The 16,969-nt window shown below is 38.3% G+C and overlaps 1 protein-coding gene across 1 annotated transcript in view; it reads left to right on the plus strand.

Annotated features, from left to right (window-relative positions):
* Window positions 1-16,969, plus strand: part of PRKAR2B (protein kinase cAMP-dependent type II regulatory subunit beta) — a 117,273-nt gene that overhangs the window by 83,988 nt on the left and 16,316 nt on the right. Inside the window, exons 4-5 of the mRNA XM_054495493.2 lie at window positions 142-225; window positions 12,575-12,681. Of these exons, the coding sequence (XP_054351468.1) occupies window positions 142-225; window positions 12,575-12,681 (191 nt within the window). The remainder of the gene's footprint in view (window positions 1-141; window positions 226-12,574; window positions 12,682-16,969) is intronic.

The following is a 16,969-nucleotide window of genomic DNA, read 5'->3' on the forward strand; positions in this document are numbered from 1 at the left end:
TCAGCACCAACCTGAAGCAAACTTGAGCGCTAACAGTTCTTCTTTCTAATGTTGGTTCTGATTTTTGTTAGTTTTTTAAATCTCTTTGAGTGAGATGGTATTGGCTAATGTCTTTGTTTTTTAAATCTGATGTCCTTTTAGATTATACATCCAAAAACTGATGATCAAAGAAATAGGTTGCAAGAGGCTTGCAAAGACATCCTGCTGTTTAAGAATCTGGATCCGGTAAGATAAATCTTAATAATAGAAATGGCTTTGTTTTTTTCCCCAGTGACAGTGTCAAGAACTGTGCAGGGTCTTGAGTTTTGCCCTCTTTGTAAGCTGACATCACCCTGGGGTGATGGTAAAGGCCCCCTTGCAGATGCTTGAGCGCACAGTAGGTTGAACTGCAGGAGAGGAATATTGAGTTTGGGGGAATATACTGCTGTTGGAGCAAGAAATAAAGAAGCCTGAGGTGTTTGTCCTGTGAAAGATATTATCTCATCTCTCAAGATATTATCTCAGGGCTACAAAAACAGCCCTGAGAAATGGCCCAGGTAAAAAGATGGTAGGAACTTGCCCTCTTCGTACCCATCAGGAATATGCAGGGATGCTCAGGGCCCATGGAGGATTGTTTCTCTTTACAGCCAGTAATAGTAATTATATTTGAATGTGTATAAACTCTGTATTATACAGATTAAAAGTAACATTTCACTTGGCTTCAAGGTGAGGTTTTTTTTTTTTTTTGGTCCTTTATAAGGATTTGGAAATCTCTAATTTTTGGGTTTGGTATTTCTCGAATACCCACTCTTGGTATGAGTGTGCGTGCTGTTCAGACTTTGTCTTGCACTGTGATGTACATATTCTGCTTCCTTCATCTCAGATTATACTTAGTCGTTGCTATATAGTCATTTAGGAGCGAACCTCTGCTGCCATATTCCAAATGTGAAAATAGAGTCAACTTTTGTAACTTACCTCGACTTTCTTGTTTGGCCAAACTCAACATCTTCGAGTTTTTGATTATTTCCTAGAGGAGAAGCATTAACTCAATACCTGCTCTTTTTAAAATGAGATCTTCTTAAGAAGGACGTTTTTATAAAGATTCATGTACTGCATCATACCAGTTCTATACTGCGTCATATTTACACTCTGAAATATTTTAAAAATCTCTTGTTTCTAGTGTAATTTATGTTTATATTATGTCTTCCAGAACACAGTACATTGTGTGACTTTGGAGATTTATGTTAGGCCCACACATTACAAGTTTGTATGTCCATCTGTGAGGCTCCATTACTGGCTTTGTTAGGCCTAAATTTGACCAGACCCAGGATCCATCAGTCACTTCATCTGTCCATTGTCTGAGGGCAGGAACTGTCTTTTGTATCTTTGCATCGCTCTGTAAGTAGCAGATGGCTCATGGCTCTCTATGCGCACTAGGCTCTCAAAAGAAAACATGGGACTGAGACAAGAATGCTTTAAGTTATCCTTTTGTTACAGGAAAGAGGTCCTCATCCAGACCCCAAGAGGGGGTTCTTGGATCTCGTGCAAAAATGAATTCAGGGTGAGTCTGTAAAGTGAAAACAAGTTTATTAAGAAAGTGAAGGAATAAAACAATGGCTACTCCATAGACAGAGCAGCCCCGAGAGCTGCTGGTTGCCCATTTTTATGGTTATTTCTTGATAATATGCTAAACAAGGGGTGGATTATTCATGCCTCCCCTTTTTAGACCATATAGGGTAACTTCCTGACGTTGCCATGGCATTTGTAAACTGTCATAGTTCTGGTGGGAGTGTGGCAGTGAGGATGACCAGAGGTCACTCTTGTCACCATCTTGGTTTTGGTGGGTTTTGGCCGACTTCTTGACTGCAACCTGTTTTATCAGCAAGATCTTTATGGCCTGTATCTTGTGCTGACCTTCATTCTCATCCTGTGACTTAGCATGCCTTAACCATCTGGGAATGCAGCCCAGTAGGTTTCAGCCTCATTTTACCCAGCTCCTATTCAAGATGGAGTTACTCGGGTTCATGCACCTCTGACACTTTTATAGTTATCTAAGTATACATATTTAATCCTAAATAATAGTTTTGGATAGATTTGTAATAAAATGATGGTGTTTAAGTAATATCTAACTCAAGTCTTGTTAAAAGTTATGCCAGGCCGGGCGTGGTGGCTCACGCCTGTAATCCCAGCACTTTGGGAGGCCAAGGTGGGTGAATCACAAGGTCAGGAGATCGAGCCCATCCTGGCTAACACGGTGAAACACCGTGTCTACTAAAAAAATACAAAAAAATTAGCCAGGCGTGGTGGCGGGCGCCTGTAGTCCCGGCTACTCGGGAGGCTGAGGCAGGAGAATGGCATGAACCTGGGAGGAGGCGGAGTTTGCAGTGACCTGAGATCACGCCACTGCACTCCAGCCTGGGCGACAGAGCAAGACTCCATCTCAAAAAATAAATAAATAAAAAATAAAAAAAAATTATGCCAAACCCTTGAATGTAGTTACAGTCTCATGGTATGAATTCAGTAGTTCGGAGTGGCCCTGATATATCCTTGTCCATTCAAGTTTCTTTGCTCGGGTTATTCAATCCACGTTTGCTGAGTACCATCACTTACCAGCAGTGGGAGTTAGTGCTGAGGAAGCAAAGACCTGGTTCAGTACCCTGAGTTGATATCAAAGCTAGCCTGTGGATCAAATGTTCTCTAAGGCAAGGACCAATGTAGTATTTAACTCTTTTGCTGCAGAGGCACACAGAAGGCAGTGGTAAAATTAATCCTTAGTTTTACACTTAGAGGTAGGCTTTATTCAAGAATTCTGTATTTTTTGACTAGAACTTTACATGGGAGAATTTCAGAGGTCACCAAAAACAGTGCTCTCAAGCTTTAATATGCTGATGTATCATCAGGGGATCTTGTTAAAATGCAGATTTGGATTCTCGTGGTCTGGAGTGGAGCCTGAAAAGTCTGCATTTCTCACAAGCTCCCCGGTAATGTTGATGTTCTTGGCCCACAACATACTTTGAATACCAAGGACTAGAGCTAGATGTGAAAATGTTCAAGTTCAGTATTTGGTTGCTGTTACATGTGTTATGTTTGCATGCTTTCCTATTCGATGAACCAGTATTTTCATGCTTCAGCGGGGACTAAGTCGTGAAATTCTGGTGTCTGTAGGGTTAAGTGACACACAAGCATAAATGAAATCGTTGCTAATTATGCTTTCCTGGGATGTTGTCTCTTCTGTTCTGTCTTCTAAATTAAATTGATCTTCCTTGCCATTTCAACTTTAGCTCTTTAAAAGCATTGTGAAAATTTTGGTTGCATTTAAAATTATTAATATTTAAGAAAGCTTTTGCTAATATAGTCTGGCAAGGAGCATCTTTGCTTAGTGTGATTATTTTGTAAACATAAGAGTTTTTTTAGACTTTTTTTCACTGCTTTGCTGAAGGTCAATATGTATTTTACAGTTTCTGAATTGTCATGATCGAATGTTTTATAGAGAAGAAGCAAATGTATATACATAGTAGTTTTCAGAAGACCTTTTTTTTGAATTTTGAGCTCAGACCACCTTGAATGACTCCGTTACTATTTAAATCCTTCCAGAGATGATATAGGATATAAGTAAGTAAAATTTATTTTTCCCAGCAAATTACTACCTGGAATAAGACATTTAGCCCAAAACATGGCAGATTGGAGGTTTTAGTTTAAGCTCGTGTTGTAAAATAGCTTTCTAGTTTTTTATGATACACATTATTTACAATAACCCAAATGTGTTTTAATGGAATTACATATTCAGTTCATATAATCTGCTTGTCATGCAGCTCCTTTCATTTTAATTTCTTGACTACTCACTATGTTTCAAGACCTGTTTAAGGTGTTGGAGGCCACAAAGATATTTAGAGATGGTTGTTGTCCTTTTGGAATTTATAATTTAATGAGGGTACAAACACATCTGCAAAGCATGTTGGGAAAACATGATATATTGCTGTAATATGGTCAGGGCACGGTGAGAAGATGTCTGTCTATTAGCTTACCCTAACGGTTCAGAAAGCTGGAGAGGTCACTGAGCTGTGCCCTCTGAAAATGAGGAGGGAATCACCAGGTGAGGAAAAGTACCGAGTGTTATCACTAGAGCCTAAAGTGGCAACCGTCCAGTGATGGATGGCCGCCATCTAGTGATGGGAGTGATGGAGCTAAGATGTGGATGCTGTATCAGAAAGGCCCATTCTTTCTCGAATGCTGTGCTGTGGCACTGGACTGCCTTGTAGGCAGTGGGCACAGCTGAAGAGTTTTAGTCAGAGAATGTAACTATCAGATTTATCTAAGGTCATTTTGGTGGTAATGTCGAGGATGGAGTTAAAGAGGGGAGAAAAACAGGGGAAGCAGACAAGAACAAAAGAGTGGAGCCCAGTAAGAAAACGAGGTCATGATCTAGGGAAAAGAAAAGGGCCTGAACTCCAGGGAAGGGGGAAAGGGACAGACAGAAAAGAATGGTTTCACAAGAAAGGATTAACAGAACTTGGTACTGGGTGATTGATTTAGTTGGGGACTGAAGGAAAGAATCTAGGATGGCTCCCAATGTCTAGCTTGAGTGACTGTGAAGTTGCTACCTTTTCCTGAAATGGGAAAACTTGAAGGAGGAAGGGGAAACTAATTAGTAATTAGCAAGAAGAATGATCTTGGCTTTGTGTTTACTATTTCATTTGAATTTCCCGAAGTCATTATTTAGCTTGAAAATCTTGCACTTCCTAGACTTCAGAAAATTTTTCCTTGGAGAGCTGTATATTCATATGTTGAGCACAGCATTTGTAATTATTAATCTCTTTGAAGATATTCTTTTCATGAATATTTTAATGCGCCACTCAGTAGGCCATTTTCCTCCTGAAATATTTCTAATTTGAGGCTAACTGAAATAATTTTCTAAGGCTATATGATAGGCTCTTTCATTAATGAAGAGTAAATTGTTATTTCTTAAGTGAGTCAGAGGCCTTTACTGAGCTCAGTCTTGAATTGGCATTCTGTAGGAGAATTAGATGTGGATTTCCTACAGTAGTTGTCAGTCGTCATGATAAGCCTCTGCGTATTAAATATTTCCTAAGTTCTTTTCACTCTGTGCATAATTATGGGGAAATTACATTTTGATTGACTAGAACAGACACCTGTCTGTATTTTATCAGGAATTGCTTTTTCATATATCCGTGTATGAATTCTTCAGTTTTTTAATGTTTTCAAATGCAGCTAATACCAGCATCACAAAATAGTTACTATAGCAATTTATTTCATCTTTTTTCCCCATTTGACATTTAGAGTCAGAACTGATCAATAAAGCTAATGTTCACCCTCTACCTGCCTTAAAAAAGTCAAAATATAAATAGCAAGCAAACAATATATTAGTAAATCATTTAATCAACCTTTAGAATTTTGATAGGTGACCATATGTTGCCTGAGTTGATGAACTCATTTGGGTAGAATGGTCCCTGTGGGGCCAATTAGCACTACATCAAGAAAGGTCTGTTTCACTGCTACCTTGGCTTCATCTTCAACCTTGGCTGCTGTTCCACAAAAAGATGCCAGAGCTCACACAAGGACCCAAGGAGGGGATGAAAACCACTTCCTGCAAACCCATCACCATCATTCTTCCAAAAGTTTTTCTTAGCCCATATGAAGATGTAAAATTATGTTCTCAGTTTAATTAGAGTTTTTTAGTTAATTAAAAACAGTATACATGTAAAATTGACAAACATTCAAAAAGAACAAAAGTAGTAGTCAGTGAAAGGAAATCTCCTTTTCACCTCTGCCTCTCAGAAACCCAGTTTCTCAGGAACTATGTTCTTTTAGTACTATCTTGTATATTTTTCCAGGGTCATGCAATGCACATACAAGTATATTCTTTTTCAAATTTTGGTGGCAGCAGAATAGACACACTGTTATGCCCTGTTCTTTTTTTTTTTTTTTTTTTAAGAGTCTCGCTCTGTTGCCCAGGCTGGAGTGTAGTGGCATGATCGTGGCTCACTGCAACTTCCACCTCCTGGGTTCAAGTGATTCTCGTACTTCAGCCTTCCGAGTAGCTGGGACTACAGGTGTGCACCACCATGGCCAGCTAATTTTTGTATTTTTAGTAGACATGGAGTTTCACTATGTTAGCCAGGCTGGTCTGGAACTCTGGCCTCAAGTGATCTGCCTGCCTCAGCCTCCCAAAGTGCTAGGATTATAGGTGTGAGCCACCGTGCCTGGCCTGCCCTGTTCTTTTCAAATTTAACAATATATCAGTATTTATAGAGGTTCCATATTCTTTTTAAAAAATATTTTCATCAGTGTTGTTTATACAAGTTTAAACTAGTAGCTTTTATGTATTATAAAGCTAAATCATGATAACACATTAATGTTTTGCTGTTGCCACTATGTTATAATTGTACATAGAACAGCAGATTCCAAGTAATCAAAACAATATTTAAAAAGAAGAACAAAGTTGCAGGATTCACATTTCCTAATTTTACAACTTACTGAAAAGCTATGGTAATCAAAACAATATACTGGGCTCGGGTAGACATATAGAACAATTGAGTAGAATTGAGAATCTAGAAATAAACGTATATACTTATGGCCAATTGATTTTCCCACAAGAGTGTTAAGACCATTCAATAGAAAAAGAATAGTTTCTTCAACAAATGGTGCTGAATCACTGGATATCCACACACAAAAGAACAAAGCTAGACTCCTTTGCATATACAAGAATTAATTCAGAAGGGATCAAAAACCAAAGATATAAGAGCTTAAACTATAAAACTCTTGGAAGAAAACATGGGAGTAAGTCTTTATGGTCTTAGATTTAGCATTGGACTCTTAGACACCAAAAGCATAAGCAGAAAAGAAAAAAGAGATAAATAGGACTTCACACAGATGTAACACTTTTGTACATCAAAGGGACATTATTTTAAAAAGTGAAGACAGTCTGCAGAAGAGAAAATTATTTGCCAATCATATATCTAATAAAGATCTAGTATCCAAAATATATAATTAACACAACTCAACAATAAAAAGACAAAAATTCCACTTTAGAAATGGGCAAAGTGCTTGAATATACAAATGACTGGCAATCAAAAAATTCTCAACATGGTTAGTCATTAGAGAAATACAAATCAAAACCACAATGAAATACCACTTCTTCCCCACCGGGATAGTTACAATTTTAAAAAAGGAAAATAAAGTGGTTAATTTTATGTTATGTGAATTTCACCTTAACAAATTTGTAGTTTCCTCTCACCACTCCTTTTCAACATAGTGCTGAAAGTCCTGGCTAATGCGATAAGACAAGAAAGTGTAGTAAAATGTATTGAGAAGGAAGAAATATACCTGTCTTTGTTCACAGATGACATGATTATCTAAGTAGAAAATGAGAAAGGCTTCCAGAGCTAGTAAGTGATTATAACAAGGTTGCAGGATACAAGGTTAATATACAAAAGTTAATCACTTTCCTTTATATCAGCAGTGAACAAGTGGAATTTGAAATTAAAAATACAATACCATTTATAGTAACATCCCCCCAAAATGAAATATTTAGATGTAAATCTAACAAAAATGTGTATAAGATCTATGTGAGGAAAACTATCAAATTATGAAGGAAATCAAGGAAGAATTTAATAAATGAAGAGATTTCCATGTTCATGGATAGGAAGACCCAGTATTGTCAAGATGTCAGTTTTTCCCAAGTTGATCTGTAGATTCAGTGCAGTCCCAACAAACTGATCCTAAAGTTTGGAGAGGCAAAAGACTTAGGAGAGCTAACACAATATTGAAGGAAAAGAACAAAGTTAAAGTACTAATACTAACTGACTTCAAGACTTAGTATAAAGTGACAGTAATCAAGACAGTATAGTGTTTGCAAAAGAATGTACAAATTAATCAGTGGAACAGAACGGAGAATCCAGTAACAGCCCCACTTAAATGCAGTTAACTGATCTTTGACAAAGGAGAAAAGGCAACACAGTGAAGTAAAGATAGCCTTTTCAACAAATGGTGCTGGAAAAACTAGACATCTGAAAAAGAATCTAGAAATGGACATTATATTTTTCACAAAAATTAACTCAAAATAGATCACAGATCTAAATGTAAAACACAAAACTATAAAATTCCTAGGCGGTAGCATGGGAGAAAATCTAGATGACCTTGGATTTGGTGATAACTTTTTAGATGTAACACCAAAGGCACATCCATGAAAGAGAGGATTGATAAGCTGGACTTCATTAAAATTAAAAATTTCTTTGCTGCAAAAGACACTGTGAGCAGAATGAAAAGACAGGCTCAGATTGGGAGGAAATATTTGCAAAAGACACAGCTGATAAAGGACTGTTATCCCAAATATACAAAGAACTCAACAGTAGTAAACCATCAGATTAAAAAAACGGACCAAAGATGTTAACAGACACCTCACTGAAGAAGATATACAAATGGCACACAAGCATATGAAAAGATGCTCCACATCACATGTCATCAGGGAAATGCAACTTAAAACAACAATGAGATACTACTACACATCTATTAGAATAGCCAAAATTCGGAACACTGACAACACCAAATGCTGGTGAACATAGGTGGTTCAAGAACTCCTTGCTGATGAGAATGCAAAATGGTACAGCCACTTTAGAAGATTGTTTAGTGGTGTCTCTTACAACTAAACATACTCTTACCATCCTCTCCAGTAGTCATGCTCCTTGGTATTTACCCAAAGGAGTTGAAAACTTAGGTCCACACAGAAACCTGTATACAGGTATTTGTAGCAGCTTTATTCAAAACTGCCAAAACTTGGAAGCAACCAAGATGTTGTTCAGTATGTGAATGGATAAATAAACTGTGGTACATCTAGACAGTGGACAAAATGAGTGATCTAGTTATGAAAAGACATGGAAGAACCTTAAATGCATAATACTAAGTGAAAGAAGCCCATGTGGAAAGGCTATGTGCTGCGTGATTCCAACTATTTAACGTTCTGGAAAAGGCAAAATTATTTGCAAGGCAGCCCTTGTCCCTGCTAGACAGCTCTCATTCCTAGGCAGGTCTTTATATTCTGCCAAAACCTCCATGAAACTTCCACCCAACAGTCCCAGTTATGGCCTCTAGAACTACTGATGTCATGGTTTGAACAGAAGATAACTGGTGTATTCTCATATAGGTCTTCTTTTCTGTCACCTAAATGCCTTGTTTCCTGAAATTCCCCCATTGCAGGTTTTCACATTTCTTGATTACCCTTCTTTGAGTGTTCTCGCACTGCCAGTGACTCCTTTGAAAGACAGATGTCTGAAAATCCCTACATGCCTACAGCAGCAAAGCTATTTGGTGAATGGATATATGACAGCTTATTTATCCAGTGCCCTGTTGATAAACTATTAGTTTGTTTCCAGTCTTCTGCTATTGTGATGCAAAGAAAAATGGTGATGCATTTTATAAATATCTATATAATAACTTCCTAGAAAAGGAACAGTGAGGTGGAAGATTATGCATATCTGAAATTTTATTAAATTTTGACAAATTGCTTTTTTAGAGTTTGTTCCATTTTACCTTCTCACCGGAAGTCTGTGTGAGAATGCCTCTTTTCCCACACGGTCTCCAACACAGTGTGATATTCTAACATTTGTATCTTTTTGAATCTGGTGAGTGAAAAGTGGCATCTCATTTTGATTTTAATTTGGATTTCTCTTCATTTTGAGAGAAGTTGAGTAACTTTTCATGTTTTTAAGAATCCCCCTTTCTCTTTTCTGGAAGCTTTGCAGATCTTTTATCTTTAGTGTTCTAAAAATACATTATTTCATCCTAGTGTGGGGATTTGTGGTCATTGATTGTGCTGGGCACTTGAGTGTGCCCTTTTGGTCTGAAAACCTGTGTCCTTTGGGTCTAGAAAATTCATCCTGTGTTGTTTATATTTCCTCCTTTTTGTTTTCTCTGTTACTGTCTCTGGCACTTGTTTCTTTTCATCTCTTTATTGGCTTTTTTTGAGGTGTTTGTTTTTAATTTATCTTCTTACTCTTTTATTTACCTTTAAAAAAATTGTAATGGTGGATACATGTCTTTATACATTTGTCAAACCCATAGAATGTACAACACCAATAGCAAACCCTAATGTAAACTATGGACTTTGTATGATAATGATGTCAGTATAGATTCATCAGTTGTAACAAATGTGCCACTCTGGTGGAGGATGTTTATTGTGGGGGAGTCTGTGTCATGTGTTGGGGTAGAGGATATGTGGAGTATGTCTGTACTTTCTGATTAATGTTCCTGCAAGCTTAAAACTGCTCTAAAAAATTCTATTTTATTTTTTATTTTTGAGACAGAGTCTCATTCTGTTGCCCAGGCTGGAGTGCAGTGGAACAGTCATGGCTCACTGCAGCCTCAACCTCCCAGGCTCAAGCAATCCTCCAATCTTGGCCTCTCCTGAGTAGCTGAGACTACTCATTTTTTTTGAGACAGAGTCTCACTCTGTTGCCCAGGCTGGAGTGCAGTGGTGCGATCACGACTCACTGAAGCCTCAACCTCCCAGGCTCAAGCAGTCCTCTGACCTCAGCTTCCTGAGTAGCTGAGACGACAAGTGTGCAACCACCATGCCCAGCTTATTTTTTTTGGTAGAGACGGGGTTTTGCTATGTTGCCCAGGCTGGTCTCAAACTCCTCGGCTGAAGCAATCTGCCTGCCTTGGCCTCCCAAAGTGCTGGGATTACAGCCATGAGCCACTGCACCCTGCCAAAAAGAATCTATTTTAAAGAAAAAAAATGACAATCATATTTTTAATTTCCAAGCTACCCATTTTTCTCTGATTTGCTCTTTTCCTAACTATCCTATTTTTTTTGGTCTCATGGATATAATATCATCTTAAATGTCTCTGCAAAAGCTCTCTACAGTTCCTGAAATATCTATCTCATGTGTTGTCATTTTGCTGTTTATCTTAGTCTTGTAGGCTACCAGGGGAGCAACATAAAGCTGATTTAGAGCTCTGAGTAAGTAGGGCAGGCCTGTCAACCAGTGCACTGTTTAGCTTGAGCTGACAGGGAGCCAGCTGTTACATTGGGGAACCCTTAAGTCCTACCAAATGAAGGTTTTTGTTCTAGGGCACCAGTGTTCACAGTATCTGTTCTAGTTCTAAATTGTTGAGTTTCTCTCTAATCTTTTGTCTGGGAAGAGTTGAGGGTCCACATTTGGCTGCTAGGTATTCTGTATTAGGGTAGAGGGATTTTGAAGGAAGGTGTCAACTAATCTCTGCAGGACTTTAAATCAGTCCGCTTGTCTTTAGCTTTGTGTCTCAGTCCCATGCTGGCAGAACCAGATGTTACCCACTTTGGAGCCTCTTGGTGCTCCGCAAGGCATGTTGGCCCCTCCACACTGCATTCTAACCTGTGCTACTTGGAGCAGCTCTCTCTGCCACATGTTACTTACCTTTGCCCTGAAACTCCCTCATCCTTCAGTTGTCCGTTCCTGTACTCTATACTATTGTAGATTCATATCTTCATATGCCTTGCAACATTTTCATGCGCTCTCAAAAGGGAGAGAATCACATGTGGTCTGTTATCCTCTTTATCCAGAATATCTTGTTTCTTCAACCTGTGTTTTCCACTTGCATCTTTTTTCCCTTTGAATCTATCTTCAACTCCTTAATTTATGTATAATAGTAATTGATTTTGGCATGGGCAGTTAGCATTATACCTTTTTTGTATGCCCATAAGGAGTGACCTGACCAAGGGCTTAGAGCTAATAAGTAGCAGAACAAATAACCCTCTAAGTCTTTAGACTTTTCCATTGTATTGTATTATTTCCTCATATCCATTTATTCTGTCTTTTCAAAGTTTGTTGAATTATTCCTGTATTTGTTCTGATTAAAGATTTCTTTCACCTCCTAGTTTATTCTCATCAGTTTGAAGTTTATCCTTGTGTCTTGTCAATCACATTTTGACAGAATAAAAATTTTACGTAGTTTAATTAGTTGTTGAATAATATTTTTGATGTTTCTGACAAATCTGCCCTAGTGAGCTCAGTGGATGCAGCTTGAAGCCAACCTTAATGACTGTGAATAGTGACAGAATATTTGCCACAGTCATTTTTGGTTTACTTTGTTGTTTTTCTGTTTTGTTCTGTTTTGATTTTGATGCTAAACCAAAAAGAAGATTGGAATCAGGATCTAAATTCACCAAGTATTTAGGTTATCTGTACACAAATTTTAGTGATGACTAAAATAAGGAAGTTTTTAAAAATGGGTATCTTTAAAAGAAATTTGAAATAATTCCTTACTAACCTGATCCTTTTTAGTTGCTAAGATTATATTTCACAAGGTATATGGTGGTTTGGTGGTTAAATTTTCATTTTATAAAGTGGTGATAGTTGCAAATATTCTAAAATAGACTAATTATAATTACTTTCATTCAAATACCGAATATGAGAGTATATAATCATCTTATTTGTATGTGGTAAGAAAGACTACTGTGTATTTTTCTGACAACATTTAATGGTAGTTATGATATTTCCATTTCTTTGGACTTGTTCACAGAAATATAACTGTGGTTACTTAAGAAAACATGTTCTAGATAAACATAAAGATTATATCCCATCTTTTTTAAAAATAGGAGCAGATGTCTCAAGTATTAGATGCCATGTTTGAAAAACTGGTCAAAGATGGGGAGCATGTAATTGATCAAGGTGACGATGGTGACAACTTTTATGTAATTGATAGGTAAGTTTTGCCCAACCTTGTTACTGAAATTTAAAGAACCTTTTGTGTAAAATCTCAACCATTATTACGGCAACTGACAGTTATAGGATAGTTGTTATTGCCACTACTCTTATTACTACATAATAGGCACTGTAAACCTGTTGTGAGTACATGCAGTGAAACCACAGTGGATCATGAAAAGAGGCATAGTTTATAGAGAAACTGATGACTTTTGGTTAGTCTAATCTGTAAATGTCAGTCATTTAATGTGAGCATCTTCATTTGCTAAATTCTAATTGAGAGGTAGTGTGTAATAGTATTAGTATGTACTAGATGCCTATTCAGTGAGAACAGCAGTATAATATAGCATCTAAGATGTTAATTCACAGTAGACCTCAATTGGTATTTCTTAAAAGGTTTTTTTTATAAACTATGTAAAACATGCTCATGGTTTAAAAAATTCAAAATTGGCGGAGTGTGGTGGCTCAGGCCTGCAATCTCAGGACTTTGGGTAGCCGAGGCCAGTGGATCACTTGAGGTCAGGAGTTCAAGACCAGCCTGACCAACATGGTGAAACCCCGTCTCTACTAAATACAAGAAAAATTAGCCAGGTGTGGTGGCGCACACCTGTAATCCCACCTACTTGGGAGGCTGAGGCAGGAGAATTGCTTGAATCCGGCAGGTGGAGGTTGCAGTGAGCCGATATTGCGCCATTTGCACTACAGCCTGGACAACAAGAGTGAAACTCCGTCTCAAATAATAATAATAATAATAATAAATAAATAAAAATAGAAAATGCAAATATTTCACAGGGGCATAAGGTGAAAAGTCTTTCTTCCTACTGCTTTAACATCATCCAGTCTGTATAGTAAGTAGTTTGTGCATCCTTCCAAGAATTGTATATTATTATATTTGTCTTAAAAAAAACTCTATAATTATTTAAAGAAGTCTTGCATTTATGTTGAAAATCTGTTTTCAGGAAATCTAAGTTGTGCTTTACCTCATCATAGAATAATGTGCCTTATGCAATAGATGAATCCTGAAATCTAACAGCAGAGCAGCCTGAGCTGAGTCCTTATTTCTTCACTTTTCTAAAACAATGATAAATGTTCATGAGACAATTGGCATCCCTGACCCCTCCCCTTGTGTATGGAACGCATGTCCTCTCCCAGCCTGACTTACTGGGTTACGTTTGCTCTCTGGGCCGGGTTGTGTTCACCTCAGAGGTCTTGGTGAAAATGACCTCTTTGGTCTCCTGAAGCCTCATTTTGTTATTTTGGCTCTGTGGGTAGTGTCTTTCATGCGTCAGTCACGCATGCTGTTTAAATCAAGAGTTTTCACTGATTCTCCCATTCCCTCATCCCTAATGCCTGGTGACCTGTGGCTGAAGCACTAGCCAGGATTTTAGAATAGAATAAACCAGTTATCTATATGTGAATCAAAGTAATGATTTTTATATCATTAATAGTTTTCATCAGTGAAACACCTCGGAAATGCACCTAAGTGTGTTTAATTGTAGAGGTGTATGAGAAACCCTGACCCTCTACGATCTTAATCATTTAGTGGGGATTTTTGACTTTCAAAACTGCCTTACATTTGTATATAGTTTATTCCCTTTTCAGTTAGATCCTAGTCACCCATTTGGTGATGAAAACATGCAGGCACACAGAAGTGACAGCACTTGGTTCAGATCACCCAAATGACTGGCATAGAGCCAACTCCACAGCCAGGTCTCCTGTCCTGTTCATGCTCTTTCTGGGGATTCTTGCCTGCCGGAGGCCTTATATTATCAGAGAAGAAATCTGTGTGAAAAAACAGTCCAAGGTTTTTGTTTTTCTTTTTTTTAAACAGTCTTGCTCTGTGTTGCCCAGGCTGGAGTGCAGTGGTGCGATCTCGGCCCACTGCAACCTCTGTCTCCCAGTTTCGAGCGATTCTCCTGTCTCAGCCTGCAGAGTAGCTGGGACTACAGGTACCCGCCACCACACTTAGCTAATTTTTGTATTTTCCGTACAGACGAGGTATCACCATGTTGGTCGGGCTGGTCTTGAACTCCTGAATTCAGGTGATCCACCTGCCTTGGCTTCCCAAAGTGGTGGGATTACAGGTGTAAGTCAGTGTGCCTGGCCTAGCCTGCGGTATTTTAACAGACTTTAGACTGATGTGATTTCAACTGGACTGGTAGCTCATTTTACTTCTCCTCAGCACATTGGCTTTGTTTTACCCTATTCAAAGTAGCGAGTGTAGAGAACAGTTTCGGTGCAAAAGTATAAATAGTGTAAATCAATGAGTTTAATCTATACAGCATTGCTAGTCTGCAAATCTGAAATGCTCCAAACTCCAAAGCATTTTGAGAGTCAACATGATGGCACAAGTGGAAATTCCACACCTGACCTCATGTGATGGTTTACAGTCAAAATGCAGGCACACAACAGCTTATTCAGCATCTCCGAAGAGGTTAGTGTACGATGTACAGTAACTTTAATCAGAATATAGCATTGTAGGTGGAGACTGCAAGCCTGCCATTGTTTGTGGTTGCTCTTGTTTGGCAGCCGGTGCAGGTATTCTGGGGATGCTACTGTGCTGCTTAGTTGCCCCAAACACATTAGTTTTTACTGTATTAATGGTATGTCGTATTTTTTACTGTTAAGTACTTATGTGTGAATACAAGTAAAAAATGATGGCTTCCTGGTAGCATATAAATTCAGAGTCAGGAATGATGGTAATGCTGAACAACCACAGATTGTCCGCATAGGTGGCTGAGATAATGACACCTTTGCTTTCTGATGGTTCAGTGTACATAAATTTGGTTTCATGCACAAAATTACTTAAAATATTAAATAAAATTATCCTCAGGCTGTGTGTATAAGGTATATATGAAACATAAATTAATTTTGTATTTAGACTTGGGTCTCAATCCCAAGATACCTCATTCTATATATGCAAATATTCTAAAATCTGAAAATACCTAAAATCTATAACACTTCTGTTCCCAAGAATTTTGGATGAGGGAAACTCAACCTGTACTTGAAAAATGATTATCCATGGGACAAATTCTAGTAGTTTCTCTTGAAACAGTCATTCTATCCATGAATTACATTGAAAACCAATTCTTTATTTATTTATTTATTTATTTATTTATTTTTGAGATGGAGTCTTGCTCTTGTTGCCCAGGCTGGAGTGCAGTGGCACCATCTCAGCTCACTGCACCCTCTGCCCTCCTGGGTTCAAGCGATTCTTCTGCCTCACCCTCCCGACCGAGTAGCTGGGATTACAGGTGACTGCCACCACACCCGGCTAATTTTTTTGTATTTTTAGTAGAGACCGGGTTTCACCATGTTGGCCAAGCTGGTCTCAAACTCCTGACCTTGTGATCTGCCCACCTCGGCCTCCCAAAGTGCTGGTATTACAGGCGTGAGCCACTGTGCCTGGCCATGAAAACCAATTATTTTCTTCCTTATTAATAATATCTACTGTCCACCATGTTTCTGCTGTTATTGCTTCTTTATTATTAATAATCCTTTTCTTTCTTTTTTGGAGGGGCAGGGAGAGTGTCTCACTTTCTTGCCTAGGCTGGAATGCAGTGGTGCAGTCACAGCTCACTGCAGCCTTGAACTCCTGGGCCCAAGCGATCCTCTTGCTGCAGCCTTCCAAGTAGCTAGGAGTACAGGCATGTGCCACCATACTTGACTAATTTTTTGGTTTTTTGTAGAGACAGAGTCTTGCTATGTTGCCCAGGCTGGTTTTGAACTCCTGGCTTCAAATGATCCTCCCACCTTGGCCTCCAAAATCATTGGAATTACAGGCATGAGGTACCAGGCCTGGCCCATAATAATTTTCTAATGTTAAAAGCCACTTTTTTTTTTTTTTTTTTTTTTAGCAGCACATCCCCACCCTTTGTCCTTGTTAGGGTTTAGTCAACAGAATAAAGCCAAAGAATTTTTTCACAGGTGCAAGCCTTGAAAGATGTTCTCTGATAAAATACAGTATGTGGAAAGTCAGTCATCCACACGAAGAATGCAGTTTATGTGAATATAGAGTCTGGGTAATATGAAGTGCAGTGACATGCAAACTGAACCTTATTTGCCTAGAAAAAGAACCCCAGTTAAAAGATAAGCACCAAAAACCTATAAAAAGACCAGAGTTAGATATCTAGTCTGAATTTCTACTTTTTAACTTTAGAATGGGGGTTGATCTAAAGTAAAGGGCCAGAGAGTAAATATTTTTGGCTTTGCAGGCCAATATGTCCTCTGTTGTAACTACTCAACTCTGCAGTTGTAGCATAAAACCAGCCATAGATAACACATAAACA

The sequence above is a fragment of the Pongo pygmaeus genome, chromosome 6 (assembly GCF_028885625.2).
Source record: "Pongo pygmaeus isolate AG05252 chromosome 6, NHGRI_mPonPyg2-v2.0_pri, whole genome shotgun sequence".
Classification (NCBI taxonomy): domain Eukaryota; kingdom Metazoa; phylum Chordata; class Mammalia; order Primates; family Hominidae; genus Pongo; species Pongo pygmaeus.